This window comes from Corvus kubaryi, unplaced genomic scaffold, assembly GCF_017639235.1.
Source record: "Corvus kubaryi isolate FWS band 111438036 unplaced genomic scaffold, C.kubaryi_AGA036_p1.0 37353, whole genome shotgun sequence".
Taxonomy (NCBI): Eukaryota; Metazoa; Chordata; class Aves; order Passeriformes; family Corvidae; genus Corvus; species Corvus kubaryi.
The window spans coordinates 3,791,364-3,804,664 of NW_024581115.1; the positions used below are offsets into that span (position 1 = coordinate 3,791,364).

The 13,301-nt window shown below is 43.3% G+C and overlaps 1 protein-coding gene across 6 annotated transcripts in view; it reads left to right on the top strand.

Annotated features, from left to right (window-relative positions):
- Positions 1–13,301, top strand: part of UNK (unk zinc finger) — a 45,107-nt gene that overhangs the window by 345 nt on the left and 31,461 nt on the right. The window contains exon 1 of one of the 6 annotated variants that reach the window (XM_042032570.1): positions 10–62. The exons of the other annotated variants lie outside the window; for them this stretch is intronic. Within the exon in view, the coding sequence (XP_041888504.1) occupies positions 31–62 (32 nt within the window). The 5' untranslated portion in view covers positions 10–30. Of the gene's footprint in view, positions 1–9; positions 63–13,301 lie in introns of those variants that run through there. 6 annotated transcript variants of the gene reach the window in all.

Below are 13,301 nucleotides of genomic sequence, written 5' to 3' on the forward strand. Positions count from 1 at the left end.
CCCCCCCCCCCCCTCCCCGCAGCCCCCGTGATGCACCGGGGCCGCCGCGCCTCCCCCGGAGGGTGAGGGGACCCCCGGACTCGCGGGTGACACCCCCGGCCCCTCACTCCCCGGTCCCTCCCCCTCGGGTGCCACCCCCGCCTGGGGTGGGGGGTCCATCCCCCGGGATGTGAGGGCACCCCCGAGCGACACCCCCGATCCGTTCCCCGGGGGGTGAGGGGACCCGCGAGTGACACCCCTGGCCCCTCCCCCGTGGTGTTGGTGGACCGCGGGGCCCTCTGGTGACACCCCCGCCTGGGGTGGGGGGTCCATCTCCCGGGATGTGAGGGCACCCCCGAGTGACACCCCCGATCCCTCCCCCGGGATGTGACGGGACCCCTGGACTGGACTCTCGAGTGACACCCCGCCCGAGGCTGGGGTCTGTCCCACGGGATGTGAGGGCACTCCTGGATCCCCAGCTCTGACCCCTGCCCAGGCTGGGGGTCTGCTCCCCCGGGTGTCACCTGTGGGGTGGTGGTGCTTTGGGGGGTTGAGGTTTTGGTGAGCTGCCCCCCAGGGCTGTCACCGCTGTGCTCCATCCCCTGAAGGGTCCTGGGGGTTCCTCGGCACCTGTAGAGGGAAGGGTGAGGTGACAGGAGGTCCCCAGGGTTGCAGCCTCAGTGGTTGGTGGTGGAGGGTTCAAGCAGGTCCCTTTCAGGGCAGGTGTCTTTGGGAACGACACACGTGTGTGGAATATCCCCCTTGGAAGCGTTACACCGAAATCCTGATGAGCGTTTGCCCCATTCCTTCTTTTCCTCACACGCCGCGGGTGCGATGGGGCTGTGTGGGGCGCACCGTTGGTGTGCGTCACCTTCATTACTGGAGACACTCCCTCAGGGAACACTTGTTGCTGGAATGTGTCTTTCCTAACCAAAGTATACCACTTCACTGCCTTGTCCCAAGGAAGCACAACCTGTCGGAGCTGTGTGAAGTTGGCCTGTGATGAGCTGTTGGAGTTGGAGGTTGTGGTGATGATATTCCCATTGCCTTGTGCAATAGGGATAATGGATTGGGAGCGAGCATTATCTTTGTGAGGTGGGCTGGCGATGGATGGGTATGACTGGAAATAGGTCATGTGTTCCCTGTCCTTAAAAGAGAAAAGTTTGGGACTGTTCCTCATGATCAAAATATGTGTGCTGAACCGTTTGCCCTTATCATTTTAGGGTGTTGTCCTACAAATACCCTAGAAATACCCGTATCTCTCTGGCTTGTGTTGATGCCCGCACCCAAAGTAAGACGTGTGCTCTGTGTGCTTTTAATTTCCATTTCCATAAAGTTGGTGGTGGACTTCCCTGCATCCATGCTGTGATACCTGGAATAAAAAGAGCTTTGAGGAATTCACAGGCATGGTTCTATACAACCTGTGTGCCTGCTGCTGGGATCACAGGCTGCCTGCCACCCCTTTCCTTCAGGTTGTTTGGAATACTGTGGCAGAGTGAGGGCTTCCAGGTTTTACTGTCATCGTGAAGATCCTGTCATGATCTTTAGGGAACTGTCAAGCCACAGTCTTGTAGGTTGCGTAGTTTCTGGTGCGGTCTACAAGTTTGACAGTTTTATGGGGGAAATGGGCATGGAAGAGTCTACTGGGAATGTTGCTGTAGGGAAAAAGAGGGAAGAGGAGCTGCCTGTAGAGGTGGAGTTCACTTTCTCCAGTGATGGAGAAAGAATCAGTCAAAAGCGAGAAGGAAAAAAAGGAGATGAGGTTGAGAAAGTGTGAGGACACTGGATGGAGGAAGATGAAGGTGATAACTTGGCTAAGCATAACCATGGAAACAAGGATGTCAAGTATTAAGAAAAATAGAGGAAGAAAGACTTCAAGAAGCAGGAGGAGATTGGGAAAAAGGAGGGAAATGGGACAGCATGGAGCAAAGCTGGTGGTGCAATTAGCTTCTTTACAGAGGGGCAAAACTTGTGTTTTGAAGATGGATGCTAAAAATACTTCAGTGAAAACAGTTGCAGAGGAGCTGAATAACCATAAGTGAAAGATGGGTTTGGGGGCTGGTGAGTGCTGACAGCGGGATGCGAGCCATCCTTCGGAAGTCTAGGATGTGTACACTGGGTCACATCAGACTGTAAACCTCCTCCTGATAACATATGGGAAATTATTTGGTGGTCGCTCATGTGAACAAGTTGTATGTTGTCAAAATGTAAATATTTTCTTCCTTTTTTTCCCCCTTAAATACAGTTTGTTTCCATAAAATGACACAAAGGTTACAAGTTGTAAACTCAAGTAAGCTTAATTATCTGCATACTTTGCTGTTCCCTGGGGACAGGCAATCTGGTGCTGGGGATCTCTTGGAAAGTTTTGGTTGTATTTGTAAGGAAATGTTCCAATTTCTGTATTAGTGTGGATTTCTAAATTCTTAGTGTTACTTGCGTGAGATTTTTTAGATACTTTAGACCTCAGTTCTTCTGTCAGGAAGCCTTTATATTTACTTTAGATGTTCAGCAAAAGAAAATGTGGGAAAAAAAAAAGCTGGTGATGCTCTCTCACACCTTTTTCGCTGTTTGTTAGCAGAAGAGGCCAAACTTCCATGATTTGTGTCCTTTGGTAGTAGTTGTAGCGTGCAGCTGGATATTCCTGGAGACAAGTCACTGGTAGATGCCAAACTTTGCTGTTTAATTATGGATGGCGTGCTCCTTGTCTGGGGATCTGGTATTCCATTTGTAGAACCCAAGTGAGTAACAAAATACTCCGTGGCTGCTGCCGTGTTCTCCCCGGGTGGCTGGATTAGATGTTGTTCCTGCATGGGGCTGCTTTCTGTGATCCTGCAGCTCCCGTAGCGGGATGAGACCAGCGTATTCCCGGGAACAAAGGGGTGAGACAGGCTCGTTCCTGGAGGCTGCGATCAGCTTGGGGCGATGTGCTCTGCGGGGGCTGGATGGGAAGTGGATTTGGTTTGGGGTAGGCTCTGTCAAAGCTCAGCTGAGGGTTGGCTTTGCAGCGTTTCTCGGCTCTGTCTAGCACGTTATTTCTGCAGGTACCTCTGCCTTTAATGTGTATCTACGCATGTGGGTAGAGCTTGAGTTGGAAGAAACTGAAAGCAAGTGCTCAGTCACTGGAGCTGTAGGTACGGAGTGCTCTGGGGTAGGTTTGTTTTGGTACAGTTCGTCCGTTCAGCTGCTGCCGGCGTGGTTGGTCTCAGTCAGACTCGATGCTTTAATTGTGAATTGTAAAGATTGTTTCCACTGCTTGGGTGTTTATTGATCTGGCAGAATTTAGATAAGTGAAAGTGGAGCAGCCCTCTGTTCACTGTGCATTCACCTGAAAGTCAGTTTAATAACTCTGCAGGAAAGCAAACGTTCAGGTGGAGATAAATTAACCCATTTAATAAAAAAAACAAAGAGTCCCTTCAGTCTGCTGCATTCAGAGTACACACGCTCGGAAGTGGCCTGGAAAATACTCTGATTTAGGTGATAAAGTCTTCGGGACACAGATTCGTTGTGCATAACCCAAGTCATTGCTACTCAAGACATTTGTCTTGAGTGTGCCCATCTTAAATACAAGCAGCACTCTTGGAAGTGACCCTCAGGATTCCGTGTCCTGACCGGCTGTACCCTCACTTGAGTTCTGGGTGAGATGCCTGGGAGCACATCCTGTCCTCTTTTGCAGTGCATCAAGATAAGCTTTGTGATTATGCAGCATAAAAGGCAGAAAACTTGTCTTTCCTTTTGCACTAGGAGAGGAATTGTGGGAAATTCCTGAAGGATTAGTACCCTGTAAGTTGGGCTGGAGCTGCATCTATATGGCTGGTTGGGCTGTCCTGTAGTGACTGCTGGCTTGTGCTCACCCAAGCTTTGTCTTGCAACCATTCTGTTGCCATTTAGGCATGGAAGGACCAGAGGAATCAAATGAAGGACATTGTAAACGGGAATGAAATGGAGCTAGTGCAATACTTCGGCTGTAACTGAAATCAAAGACATTCTTGTGTCTGCACTGGGCCTTGTCAGGTGGTTTCTTGGCCTTAAATAGGAACTCAGATTAGGACAGTGATGGAAATACGGGTGAAGAAGAAGTAAAATTACCAAGACCATAGGTGTGCTTATTTGAAGTCTTATTTATCTCAAAATCTTACGTGTGAATTCTTACTCAAAACCAACATCACTCAAAAACTCACCTCGGAGCATTCATGGTAGCAGAGAGTAATCCTTATCTTCTTATCAGTGGATGGTGTCTTACCACTAGCAGAGCAAACATGACATGCCTGGTCTCAAAGGTGCAGACTGAGAGTCTGTGGGAAGAAAACCAAAAACCAGATGTGTAGCTAGCAATTTTTCAGGATTGCTGTTTGCTCTTCCAGGGCCCATAACATTTGCCTGCACAGTCTGTTAGATTATACATTTGATGTGTTTGAGTTAGGTGGTCTTCACACCCTTCTGGATGAGTTGAGGCTTTGGATATTGTTTTTAGAAACCTTTTGTGTTCTTTTTAAGCCATCAGGACTCTTAAAATAACAAACTGCTGCCCTAATTCTGCTTTGGTTTTACTGGTGATAACCCTTAGATCAATAAGTTGACATGGACTTATACAAAAAGTAGGAACTAGGCCTGTTGTTTAAACAAAAAAAACCCACCCTCAACAAAACAAAGAAAAAAGAAAGCCCAAATAACCCAGAAAACAAAAACAACAAAAAGAAACCCAGGTGGTTCTAGGTTTCAGATTTGGTAGTACCTTTGGAGAAAGCACAGAAGATGTATAATATATTATATTATTATTGTATTGTGTACAATGTAAGGGAATACCCTTAGGAAAGCACAGAGTGAGTCAATACTTCTAAACCTGGGACTTACCAGTGGTCTACTACATCATTACCTGTAAATGTCATCTTATCAGGGAAGTATAAGCTGGTTGTTATTATTATTGCTGGTTTTTGAGTCTGTGTGAACTTCACTGAATGCATGTCCACTGCCAGCTGTTATTAGGAAGTGTGAATAGTTACAGGAAGTTGGAAATATAAAGTGCTGGAGTGTGAACAGGAAGAGCTGCCTTCACAGTATGCTCTCACCACCGAACACATGTGATGAAAAGGACATTTCAGATTTTATGGTTCTTCAAAGGCCAAGTGCTGAAAAGCTGCAGCTTGAGAGAGGGGCTGGCGAGGGGTGTTTGTGCCCAATCTGTGCCCTAAATGTGTCAGTGCAAAAAGGGGTTTTTCCCTGTTGTTGAAGTGGGGCTGGACCTGTGGTTTGCTTGGTGCATTTCCACTTCTTCACTACTTCTGGATATCAGTCTGACAGGGAATTCACATATGGATAACTGCTCTAGAGGTGTCATATCAATATTTTGCAGAGTAAAAAGCTTTGTGTACTGCTGTGACGTTTTCAGAATTAGTTTTGGTCTGGCAAGGTTTGGTGTTCCAAAAATCCAAAACTCTGTGAAAGAGGAGAGGGATTCAATGGTGCAGAATTGTTCTAATGTGGAAGATGTTTTTTTAATTTTTAATGTAATGAAATGTATTATGTTGATGGTTATATGTTGCTTACATTAGCCCATAGGATAGTTTTTTGTGGCATGGGAGGCAAAATTAAAGTTAATCATTGTTTTAGAAAATCTAGGACTTGGTGATTCTGTGGGTCCCTTCTGGTTCCATTTATTCTGTGATCCTGAGAACCTCAGAGCTCAGTGTTTCCCATTATACCAGTTTTTCTCATTTTGTAAGTTTATGTATTGTCTGTGTTTTTTATATTGCCTGGCTTTATTTTAAGGAAAATTCTGTTGGAATTTAACATTTTATTGTCTTCAGATCTATTCTTCTTCCAGAATAAGGTTTTACGAACTTCGAGGAGCAGCTGAAACACTCAGCCTTTTTCTTCCAAGGGGTCTGACCAGTGTCCTTGGGAAAACCTTCCCGCAGTGTGTTCCAGCATCCCTGCCTGGCTGCTTGCTGGATGTCTCTGCCCCTGTGACAGCGTGGCAGGAGGGAATGTGTCAGGACATCAGTTAATCACACTTACTGTGTGGCATATTAGCATGAGCTGTCACTGGGGACTGTGTTAATGCACCCGGCTGAGCCTGGGCAGGGGCACGGCCCTTCTGTGGTCCTTGTTAAAGGAGCTGTAATTTCCAAGAGAGGAGCAAAATAAAGAGGCAATGCTGTCTTTAATTGCTGTGTTGAAGCTCGTGAGAACCTGCTTGTCAGACATGAGGAGCCACGTTCACTTTCAGAGGATGCTGAGGAGAGGTTTTGTTCCTTTCATTAACTTTCTGCGTTTAAAAACTTCATAAATCTTTTTGAAAGCAGCACAAATAGGCTGAAAGAGATGGTGAGAAGTTATCTGGTCCCTTTGCTTAAGAGTCGCCTACATCAGTTCAGCTAAGATTTTTTTTTTGGTCTAATTGTCATTGATTTTTAATACTGTGTCAGTTTCTTCTTTAAACTGGGTTTTGATGGAATTGTGAATTATAAGAGGGAGTAAATCACAGCAGCTTCTATCTTATAAAGAATTTATGTACTCTATAAACTTTCTGTAATGTTCAGCACATCACTTGCAAATCAGGTACAGAGCTGTTGCTGAAAGCTGTGTGTGCACAGAGCCAGCCAGCAATTCCCCCCCAGTGTCCTAAATTAATGGGTGGTCACGTGTCAGCAGGCTGTGGAGCAAGTGCTGTTTCTTAGCTACCTTCTTTCCCTCTAATTTATTGAGAGAGAGTTTGTCTTTTATATCAGGGCATCAAAAATACAGAGCCTCAGCAGAAGGATGCATAGGGAGGCTAAAGGCTTGTACCTTTCCAAACTCCTCCTAGTGCTGACAGCCAATTTAGATGCTTGTGATGATTTTCTCAGCAATCTCTTGTCTTGTGTATTTTGATCAGTGCTTGATGCAGTTAATACCAGCTTGACATTTGAAATATCAGTTGGAATGAATGTTCCCTTGAAATGAATACCAACAATTCCTTCTCTCCTTAGCTCTGGTGCAGGCTGGCTTCTGACTCACAGACCCTCATCCTGCTGTAGTGTTCATTCAAGTTTAGGAGGTGATTGTTACAACAAGGAAAGCTCTAGGTCTTATTTGAAAGAGATATTTTAAGCAATTTTAAATGCTAAAGTGCAGTGATGGCAATAAAAGAGCCAGATCACTGAAATGCTCAATACTGGCCTGATTCTTATCTCTTGTTAGAACTCAGAGACATTTAATTGAATTAAGATGTCAGAACAGTGGTAGAAAAGAAACTTGCACTGAATTTGTGGTCAGACAAGAAAAGTCTCATACCATCTCTGACTATCTGTTGGTCAAAATGGCAAATCCATTTCAGTGAGCATATACTGCCTTCCTTAGACTGATGGCACTGTTAAGTGAAGCTAAGAAATTAAGGTGGGATGGCTTTTTATCACTGTATGCCTAGAATTTGTTTTGATTAATATGCAGTCATTGCCATATGGAAAGGGAATTAGTTTTTTGAAACTATTCTGGATGAACTTGGAACTAGAATTTGGGGGTTGGTACTGGATGATCTCTAAGGTCGTTTTCAACTCAGGCCATTCTATGATTTTAAAATTCAAAAATTTAATTCAAGAAAAAGAATTAAAGTCAGTATTATTTGTTATCCTTTGTCTTCAGAATGTCACCACAGCTCAAAAAGAAGCTGTCAGTCTACACCCAGTGTGCTCAGAGGTGATTTTTTTTCTCCTCTAAAGTTTTCAATAGACCGTGAGTTTTCATTGATGGCACTTGACTGCTACTGTCATAGCAGAAATACAAACAGCAGATGCCTGAGGACAACTGTGCAGCTTTACAGCAACAAAAAAAAATATTGTTTGCACATTTAAAATATCATGAGAGTGCCACCAGATTTATCCAGGTATTGATTAGTCAAAGTGGGAAGGGGGAAGTGAGAAGTTGTGGCATAGCCTGGGGTTTGCCTGCTTTCCCCTTGGAGGAGAGCTGGTGTTAACCTGCAGTGGTGCTTCTTTGGACACCAGAGTGTGCAGGACTTTTATTCAGACATGTGCCTGCCTTGTGGAGTGTTGAAAGAGTCCACTGGGCCACAGCAGGCACAGATGAAGTCTGATTTGAGTGCTGAGCGGAAAAGAAAATCGATTGAATGGTTGACATTGATTCTTCAAAATCTACCAGTAAAGGTTGGCTTTTATCTTTGTGCTGGCACATGTGTTATGGATGCAGGTTCATGCTTGTTAGATAATCACCGTGTTTTGTTTCAAACTCACAGCAGAAAATGTCTGTTCACAAATGAAAGCCTTTCCAAAGAGGCTGCTGCAAATCTGGTTGGTGTTTAACCTGAGAAGAAGCAGATGCTGTTTCATTTCCAATGTAGATTGGGCTGGGTGAGAGCACTATAGACCTGTCATGTCACGTGGAGCTTTGGTTGTCTGGTTTTGGTCCTGTGTAAATACAGCCTTTCAAACAGCTCATGTTCTGTCTTAAAAGTGTTCTAAGTGTGGGGCTGCAGTTGATCTATGAGCTGTCTGTTAAATCAGGAGGGTCTTGGCATGGCCAGGAGAGGGAAGGCTACTGTGCTGTGTTTCCAAAGCACCTCTCGTGAGACACGATGTTGAGGCTTAGCTGGCTAAAAATGCTCAACATTTGCATGCGAACAATCTGCAGCTGAAAGCCTGAGCTGTGGAATGGCTTGTATGGAAATAATATTTTTCTGAATTGGCCATTATGAATTCTTGCATGTGGGATGTTTTGTTTTAGGGAACTAGCAGAGTGAGTAACACAAGTTTTCAAACAGCCCAGCCCTGTTCCCAGCCTTCCCTGGTGTTTCTACAGTTGTAAGCCCTGGGTAGGCTTTGTTAGTGCTTGAATCGGTGGTGAGAGAAGTACAGTGTGGAAAAAAAGCTTTACTGGAAACTGGAACTTTAATTTTTACAGCACAGGACATCAGGGTGTTATTCAGACTTTTATTTATTGTACCAAACCTGGTGTGTGTTAACCTTCCTTGGGCTCTACCTTTCTGAGGCTACGAATGCTAACACTGAGATAAAGAGGTATTGTCTACCCCATCCATAAGAGATGGGATAATATAAGTTAATATGTGAGTTAATATAAGAGAGAAAATTTATCTGCCTATAAGCTGAATAAATGACCATAATAGATAAGCCTGGAAATGGATGTTTTTGTGATGTAATTAGCAGTAAAATATTTAACTGCTCATATTTAAGCATATGTTGATATATTGTGCTGACAGCTAAAGCAGGTACAGACCATCAGCAGTGTGCAGCTGTCTGGATGCAGTGAGCTCCAGTGTTTTCCCTGCAACAGGCTCAACTCACGTTACTGAAAAATAATTATTTCCATATGATCCTGTTTTCATAGACTCAGCACTTACACAGGTGTCATAGGGAAGGATTAATGACAACTAAATGGTTTGTGGAGCAAAAACCAACCCAGAGAGGGCTGAGGGTTGTCTCCATTGGGGTGATCCATGTTTGAAAACAGAGAAATGTGCTTTAGGCACAGTTTACATAAACTAGTGGTGTCAAATTGCAAATATGTCATTTAAACTTGGAAAAATAGGCTGTGTGTTTAAAACATTGCATGAACTGCCTAAATATTGAGTTAATTTTGAGGTCATGTCTAGTACATATTCATGGCCAAGTAATTTGGGGAAAGAAGGAGAACTAACTCAAGGAAATGTAAATGTAAGCTCAAGGCTTTATGCAGAGTTCTGGATCTTGGTGAATGGCTTTTAAGGAAATGCCTCTGAAGTGTAGTGCCATTAAGTGTTTGCCTTTGCCAGTGCTTGGGTTGTTTTAATTAAAAAGGTGAAAGCTCTGTGTAAACAAACACTTGCGTTTGAAATGGATTTTATTGGTATGACTTGGTTATATACATTTCATGGTCTGCTGACGCAACAAGTGCCTGCTTTTTAAAGACAGCACACTGCCAAAAAATGACTCAAATTGCTTTATTTGTCAGGTTTTGAGTGACACAACTCGAGGGGTGCCAAGCAAAGGGATGCACAGCTCCCAGGAAGTCTGAGCAAGCACCTCTTCCCCGACACCCACAGACAGGAACACAGTTGTGACTCGAGCAGCTCATGTCTTGGCTGCTCACAAATGTGAGAAATGTGCATTTTATTGAGTTAACTCCGGGTTGAAAGCCTTGATTTTTGTTCCTCATCAGGACAGTGTTGGTGAGCCTCTTAGCTGCAGCATGGCATTTCTCTCCAAACAAAGCCATTTTTGCTATAACTGTGGAAACCAAACAATGTTTTGTCTGAAGCTGGTGTAAGTCTGTCTTCCTATGATGGGCTGGCACTACACAGTAGTGCTTCTCTGTTTTCCCTTAGTTTTTCAGTGTAGCCAAGGCACAACTGTTTTCCTGACGTTTTCCTTTTAATTGAAAAACATCCTGATTGTTTCTGATAGTTGCCAACACGTGTTATTTTTAGCCTGAACTTTTGCAGTCACTCAGTTATCTGTGAAGTATTGGTAGTACATAATTCATTCGTCGCGGCTGAAATGAATTCGCTGTGTTCTTGTCCAGCCTGTGATCTCCTTTGAAATCCAGAAATGGAACTCCAGTAGGGATCAGGTTACTGTTGAATATGATTATTGTGCATTTTGGTGTGTTATCCCCAGTTTTCTGTAATCTAGCAGTTTGTAGTTTACCTTCTGCGGTACACGCCCTGCGTTTCCATTTATTTGGAAGCATCCAGCTCAACTTTGCTTGCTAAATCATTCAGATGCCTCGAAAAAGGAAGATTTGAGTGCTGCCTACCTATTTCTACAACAAAAACTGGGGGAGCCATGGTTATGGATGTGAGCAGTTGTCATTTTGACCACTGAGGTACACAATGAGTTATATGAAGTCCTAAAACAAAAAAGCTCCACAACCAAACAAACCCAACTCCATGCATCTGTAATAAGTCTCTCCAACTCTCACTTTCTTTATTTGCCCTTAGACTGACGTTATTGTCAAGCTCTAATGGAGGAGGGGAAATCTAACAGCTTTAAAATCACACACTGCTGTCTGCTGTGTGACCTTTTTCCAGTTGATGGTTCAATTTATTTAGGTGATAAAGAAAACACTGAGGCATGTGAAGTCTATCTTCTTGACAGATGTGAGCTTACTGAAACTTTTTCCTCATCCTTTTCTCCTTCCCCACATTCACGGTCAGCCTTTTGTTTTTATAAAGTGATCCATATATTTTTCTTTGAGATTTAAATGCTTTCTAATCTTTTCAAGGTTTACAGAAGTGCACCTGGCTGCTGAGGGTATGGAAAGGCAGATGGACTGATGGTTGTGGAGATGTCCTGAGAGAGATGTTTGCCTTTTGTGCCAAGTGGTGCATGGTGTGTGCAAAAAGCTTGGTGTGTGAAGTGTGAGGGCTTGGCCAGGTCTATGAGGTTATTTTTCTAAATACTGTTAAATGTGGAAAAAGGGGAAATAGCCAACATTGGTGAGCCACAGTAGCTGAGAGACCTCATCTAGTGGGTGAGCATCCCTGAAAGAGGTTGGAAATAGATGATCTTTAATGTCCCTTTCAACCCAAAACATGCCCTGACATGGATTTCTGGTAGAACTTGATCAGAATTTTCCCTGAAATTATGATTAAAGCTTTCAGGATTGCTGCTAAAATTGTTTGTTATTGTTTCACATTCAACATTGATTCATATGAGGCTCTGTTTCAATATTAAATTACATCTGCCGGTCAGTAAAAAAATATTTATTGAAACAGACTTGTCTTGACTTCTGCTCGTACTGGAAGGACACTAAGCATTGCAGCGTTGTAAACCAGGCTGCTGGTGGTCTGCAGCTGCTGGTTCAGGGATTTGCTCCGCTTGAACAAGGAACTACAACTCCCATGAAGTCAGATTGTTTCATATCTTCCCTCCCAAATTCCAAGAAATCTTGGGAGTTGAAGGTTCTGTTCCCTGTCAGGAAGCTTTGGATTGAAATGCCAGCATTTTCTAAGACATTGTGTGAGTGCTGGTATCAAACTCTCTGAATTATTTCGGAACAGTCCTATTCTCTGACTCTGTTTTTTCCTTGCCTATTCTGAAACACCTCCCTTGCCCCAAGAGCAAAAACTCCTGAGCAATGTCAGAGCTGCATATCATGGGTTTTCTCTATCAGTAATATGTTAAATGAAAGGTGCATTAGTAGGATTTTTATTGAGTATCCTGTTGGAATAAGTAGATTCTGTCATGCACCACTGACTCATTTCAATTGGAATACCACAGTTCAGTAAAAGAAAATAATTGAGTCATGGGTTTCTTACTTAAAGTGTGTCTGATATCATCTTTTGCAATATAATTCTATGAGGGTGAAATGAATTTAGAGAGCTGATTTAATATGGACAGCTCTTTTCCTCTTGTGTTGGGGCAGCTCTTTGAGCTTAAGAAGAAAATAGCAGTTTTGAAAATAATTTCCAAAAGATAAGCATTATTGAATTAGAAATATCAATATCTATAGTTAGATATTTTCTCCTGGGTTTTGCAGTGCTGTCTACTGAGCAGACAGTCTGTTGGATAAGCACAGCCTGGTTTGCTTCAGATAATTTTATCTGTGTTAGCTCAAACCACTAATTTAAATTTTTAAGTGAAGCTGGTGGGATATATATACATATATATATATATATACATATATATACACACACATATATACACACATATATATATATGCATATATATATGTTTTTTTTTTTTTTCCCCCCCCTAACCTGAATTAGGAACACTTTCTCCATCCTGCTGTCTGGACAGATCAGTGCCACTCAGAGCTTCCAGAGAAGGAAAGCTGATGAGCAGCTGCAAGCAGTGACCTCTCAGTCAGACTGCATTTTTCAGGAAGGATGTGAACTAGGACCACCTGAGACTTTACAGAGAGGTCCATGGCCTCATGCAGTCCTGTCTGAAACAGCAGGACATGATTGATATAAAAATGCCAGCAAATGTCCCCAGCATTCCCATGTACTTTTGTGCCAGTGAAATGGCATTTTTGCCAGTGTAATACTTTGAGAGAAGACAGACACTACTAAAATAAATGGTAATGGCAGAAGAGCATTTTCTTCCTGATATCTGAAATCTTATCAGAAAAGTAAGACTTGGTTTGAAGAAAAAAACCAGAGCAAAACAGAAAAAAAACTCCAGAGCAAAACCCAAGATAAAACACACAGCCTAAAAATTAATTTGTAGATTTGTTGTTAGATTTGCCTCTGTGGGCTCTTTTGTACAGTGGCTGAGAATCTCTGTACAGCCCTGAACTAGTAATTTCTAATATTAATGCTAATAATAAAGTGAAGTGCCCACAGCAGGCTGGACTTTACAGAAATGACCCAGGCCTGGGCTGTCTCC